Here is a 5,089-nt window from a genome sequence, read left to right as displayed (position 1 = left end):
CAAGTGTCTAGTTCAGATGGAAACAACATGTTCTTAGTTACATTCCGGGGGATGGTGGCATATTTCAAATTCTATTTTCAGGATAAGCGTATTATATGGCTTCTTAACTAGGCATATTACATATGAAAACTTTTTTCTAATAATGAAAGAACTTAATCTCTAAAGGATTCCTTATTCATCAACGACAACAACTACTTGGATAAATGATAATGTCATGCTCTTCAAAGAGACAACATTTTGAAGAATTTTTAGGAGATCCCAGTTTTTCGAACTAACCTGGCAGCCACTCAGTTCTAAATTGTGTAATCTCACTTGCTCCTGGTCTTCCACCTCACAGTCACTATGTCCTTCTCAAACCACACCAGTACCTCCTTCTTCCTGACCGGTCTCCCAGGCCTGGAGGCTGTGCGCCTCTGGCTCTCCATCCCCCTGTGCACCATGTACATCGCCTCCTTGGCCGGGAACAGCCTGGTTCTGTGGGTGGTGAAGTCAGAGCCCTCCCTGCACCAGCCCATGTACTACTTTCTGTCCATGTTGGCAGTGACCGACCTGGGACTGTCAGCTTCCACACTGCCCACCATGCTAACCATTTACGCGCTGGGCCTCAGGGAGATAGCGCTAGACATGTGCCTGGCCCAGCTCTTCTTCATCCACACCTTCTCCATCATGGAGTCCTCTGTGCTGTTAACCATGGCCTTTGATCGCTTCGTGGCCATCAGCAACCCCTTGCGCTACGGTACCATCCTCACCACCCCTCGCATTGCCAGCTTGGGCCTGGCCATTGTGTTGCGCAGCGTGGGTCTCCACGTCCCGGCCCCCATCATGTTGAAGATGCTCCCTTACTGTCCGAGGCGCCAGCTCTCGCACTCTTACTGCCTGCACCCCGATGTCATGAAGCTGGCCTGCGCGGACACCAGCATCAATAGTGCCTATGGGCTCTTTGTGGTCCTCTCCACGCTGGGTGTGGACTCTGTGCTCATCGTCCTCTCCTACGGCCTGATCCTCCACACCGTGCTGTCCATTGCCTCCAAGGCTGAGCGCCTCAAAGCTCTCAACACCTGTGTCTCGCACATCTGTTCCGTGCTGCTCTTCTACACTCCCATGATCGGCCTCTCCATGATCCACAGATTTGGCAAACGGGCTTCGCCATGCAGCCGAGTACTGCTCTCCTATCTGCACTTTCTGACACCTCCCGTGCTCAACCCCGTTGTTTACACGATGAAGACCAAGCAGATTCGGCTGAGGATGCTCCGCATCTTCCGGGCAGGTGGAGCTGGCATCAGTGCCACCCAGGGTCGTTAAACCTGTGGTGCAAAGAGTAAAAGAGGGGGAAGACTTTTAGTTACGGTGTTTTGTTAATGAGTCATGAGCAAATATTTCTTTTGGGGACCTTTTATCAAAGTTAGTAAAACCATCTATCATCATGTGTCTTCCACATGAAATCTTATCATAAAACATTAAATTAATCTGCATTTTGTTTTACTTGTAGCCAGAGTTTAATTAAGCACCAAGCATCTTAAGTGCAATATTGTAGCAAAAGAAATTAAAAATCCGAGCTACATATTAATATAAACCCATAGAATTATTTGTTATTATTTTTAAAAGACACCAAACAACTTAAGAAACTTAGAATGTAAATAATAAACATGGTATTTATTTCCTACAGGTTAAGAAAGAATTTTCATCAACATAATGGGTTCATAATTCGTTGAAATTAGAAGCACTTTGAAAATCCCTATTCAAATGTAATTTTCATGAGAAAAGTTTTTTCTCTCTTGTTCAATAAAGTGTTCCCTCTCCTAAATTGAACACCCTCCACATATGTTCCATTTGGTTAGTATTTGTTGGGTGAATGGATGAACAGGCTAATAATTTGAAGACTTCTAAAGGACGTACAATGTTGATTAGACAATGGGTTCTATTTCACGTGACTCTAAGTCAAACCTATGAAAATGTCTTAATTTTACTTTTAAAGCAGTCCAGGTTTTTACTGGACTTTTCCTTCTCTTATTGAATGGAAATTTCTAAAGTGATATGGCTATTCAGTTCTTAAACTGCTGTTTATTTATTTGGACAGAGTATTTTCTTCTTAATCACAAGAATGGAAGCAATTTCAGTCAAATGTTCTCAACAGGCAGTTTATTTGTAAAGAACATCATCTTGACCACAGCCAGCTGGTGCAAAGCAAGTGTAAAGTACATGGATATTATCATTGGGGCTAGTATGGTATCCAGGATATGTCTTTGCATATAATTTATTACAGCCATTTTACTATGCAGGACGTATGACTTTGAATACAATTCATTAAAGTTCATGTTTTAGGTTCATCATTTATATCAGATTATGAAGGTAATTTAGATGGCATACAGAGTGGGATACAAACATCCAAATGACAGTAGAGAGAAGAAAACAAAGTCATTATGCTGAGATTCTGTCAGAAGTAAAGAATTTGAAGAAACTAGATTAAAGAGTCTTTTTCCATTTGTTCATTCACTGAAATATCATTAGATACACTACAGTTAGCATGTATTATAATTGGAGCTGACAGTGATAAAACAAAATGCTAATTGAAAAGTAAGCCATAAGTATTCTTTCAGCAATGCATTCTAGACTTACATCATTTATTATGCAAGTATATACAATAAAATTAAAATTTCCTATATGTAAAAGTCATACAACAGACTTATGCCATTGAAGAATAACTACATTTAAGTTGATAATATGTACGTTCTCTAAGATTTTTATTTATTCTTTTATTTTTAGTCACACATAATATATTTATGGGGTCCAAAGTGATGTTTCAAGTTATGTCTGTATTGGGCAATTGTCAAGCAGTAATTAGATATTATGAATGTAGTGTAAGAGAACTCTAAATATACTCACGTAAACAGTTTGAAAGACACAATCCAAATTGTTCTCTATGGTCAGCCTGTTGTGCAGTAGAACATCTGAGCTATTCTTCCTAACTCCAGCATTGAGCCCATTGCTTTACCCTTTCCTCTCTCTTGTCTCCAAGCCCCCTCATTACCACAATTCTGCTCTTTTTGGTTAACCTCTGTGAAATAAAATTGGCATTTTAACTTTTCTGAACTTAATGAGTTAGAAGTTGGTGACACACTTTATTGATAATGTATTGAAGGTAGATACGATGATGAGTTTATTTTATACCTGTTTAATATTTCTGCAAGCAAAAGGCTAACTCAGCAGAACAACACCATATAACTCATTTAGAGGCAGGAAGAGAAATTATACATTCCAAATACTTGGGTGGTACATTGTATAATCTTGGAATGAGGATCTTCATGAAGAAAATTTCTTTAGAGAAAGTTCTCCCTTTACTGGACAGCAAGGCTGTCATCAATGCAAGGGTCAGGATTCTTTATGGATGGTTATTCATATTTCCTTATGTATGGACCTCAAAATGTCCTTGTTATGAGAGAGATGGCATGTGTTTAGCCTAAAATAGTAAAATAAAATTAGAGGAATTATACAGACTTCATGTTTTGATTAAAATAACATTTCATGGGAAACTAAATCATTGATATGGTGGTATTCATACTATGATGCTAAAAAATACATGATATTGTCTTTATTTCTATTTGATTATACTGTTAAATGTGATAAAGAATTTTTATTGGTGAACTCTCATGAGCTCATAATGTAGACTCACAAAAAGGAGTTATGAAATTAGTAAAATTAGATTCTTATACTCTAGGGATATCATTGACACCCCCCCCAAATCAGACATCATGGCACTTTTAAACATTAATACCCATGGACACTTCCTTCTGACTGGCTTTCCTGGCCTAGAGGGCTCATATTCAGGGATTTCCATTTTGTTCTGTTTCCTATATGCCATTGCTCTTCAGAGAGAGTTGTAGCTTTATCAGGTACTATAGGGTGACTAGGACCCTGAAAGTACAAAGCAGGAATGTCTTTGAGCTTGCCCTTACAGTCTGTGCTTTGCTAGAGATCAGAGAAAAATCTGGCTTCTCCTTATTTGTTGCCTAAAGAAGCTCTCTAGATCTGTTTTTCCACACCTGAGCCCCACCCTGGGAGTGAGGCCTCCTTGCCTAGAATTCAAATCTAATCCTACCTAATGTGATTATTCCTGCTTAGACCCCAATAATTTATATCATGGCTGGCCTCCTCCTGAGCCAGCTTCTAGCCCAGACCAATCAGCTGCCTCTCAGGCTCACCTGAGCTAGACAGTAGGGCCCATCACCATAAGTTTATAAATACATTTACCAGGGGAAGACAAGTTCTCTCTTTTCTGCCTATTCATCACTCCTGACCATCCAGGATCTGGTAAGTCTCTCCTCCTCTCTACCCAGCTGGCCTGAGAGGAAGGGAGAACCCCCTTGACACCTCTCTACCCTCCTGTTCTCCACATACTCCTGTACTCCGTAGCAGTAGCTCTCTATACTTTCTCTACTGCTCTAAATATCTTTTCCCATTTCTTTCAGACTCACATGGGTTTTGAGATCCTGTGGTTGTATCAAGTTCCTTTCCCTTGGCTTTGTACTTTTATTTATTATTTTTTAGTAGTTGTGGGCATACTTAATATGAAAACAGCACATGTTGGTACCATCCTCTCCCTCCTCCTTGCGTCTTTTCCAAAGGGCCCCACTTTGTTGGGGATGCAGGTCATCCCCGTGGGGATTGAGGGTCATGCATTGTGGGGTCAGCCATCAGTTATTGGGGAGAGTCAATGTCTCTGAGTATATCATCCCAACCTGTGGCTCTTAAAATCCTCCTGCACCCTCTTCCACAAATTTTCCGGATCCATTGTGGGTGAGTTTTAAGTGCATTTCAGTGATGCGCACTTAAAAGACTCTGGATTTCTGCTTTGGAAGGTGTTGGGTATCCTCAGTGTCTGTCTCCTTCACCTTGGCACTGATTGTCAGGCTGTGAGGTGTTTTTCTTTTCTTTTATTTTAACATTTAATCCTGAAAATCTATTTTTTTTTTTTTTTACTTTTTACTTGCAGGACTACTATATCACCTGGACACTAATTTATGAATATTTTAAAATATTTTACTTTGGTCTATTTATAGCTCAACTTATATCCTTTTAATTGTTTAGTATA

General features: G+C 39.9%; 1 protein-coding gene across 1 annotated transcript; it reads left to right on the top strand.

Moving 5' to 3' along the window:
- The first annotated feature begins 342 nt into the window (after positions 1–342).
- On the top strand, positions 343–1,302 carry LOC101616571 (olfactory receptor 51G2-like). The gene has a single exon (XM_004650739.2). It carries the CDS (start codon positions 343–345, stop codon positions 1,300–1,302), a length of 960 nt encoding a protein of 319 aa, XP_004650796.2.
- Positions 1,303–5,089: the final 3,787 nt, after the last annotated feature.

Source organism: Jaculus jaculus, chromosome 3 (genome assembly GCF_020740685.1).
Source record: "Jaculus jaculus isolate mJacJac1 chromosome 3, mJacJac1.mat.Y.cur, whole genome shotgun sequence".
NCBI lineage: Eukaryota > Metazoa > Chordata > Mammalia > Rodentia > Dipodidae > Jaculus > Jaculus jaculus.
The sequence above is the reverse complement of the archived record's forward strand: the minus strand, read 5'-3'. Positions and strand labels throughout refer to the sequence as shown.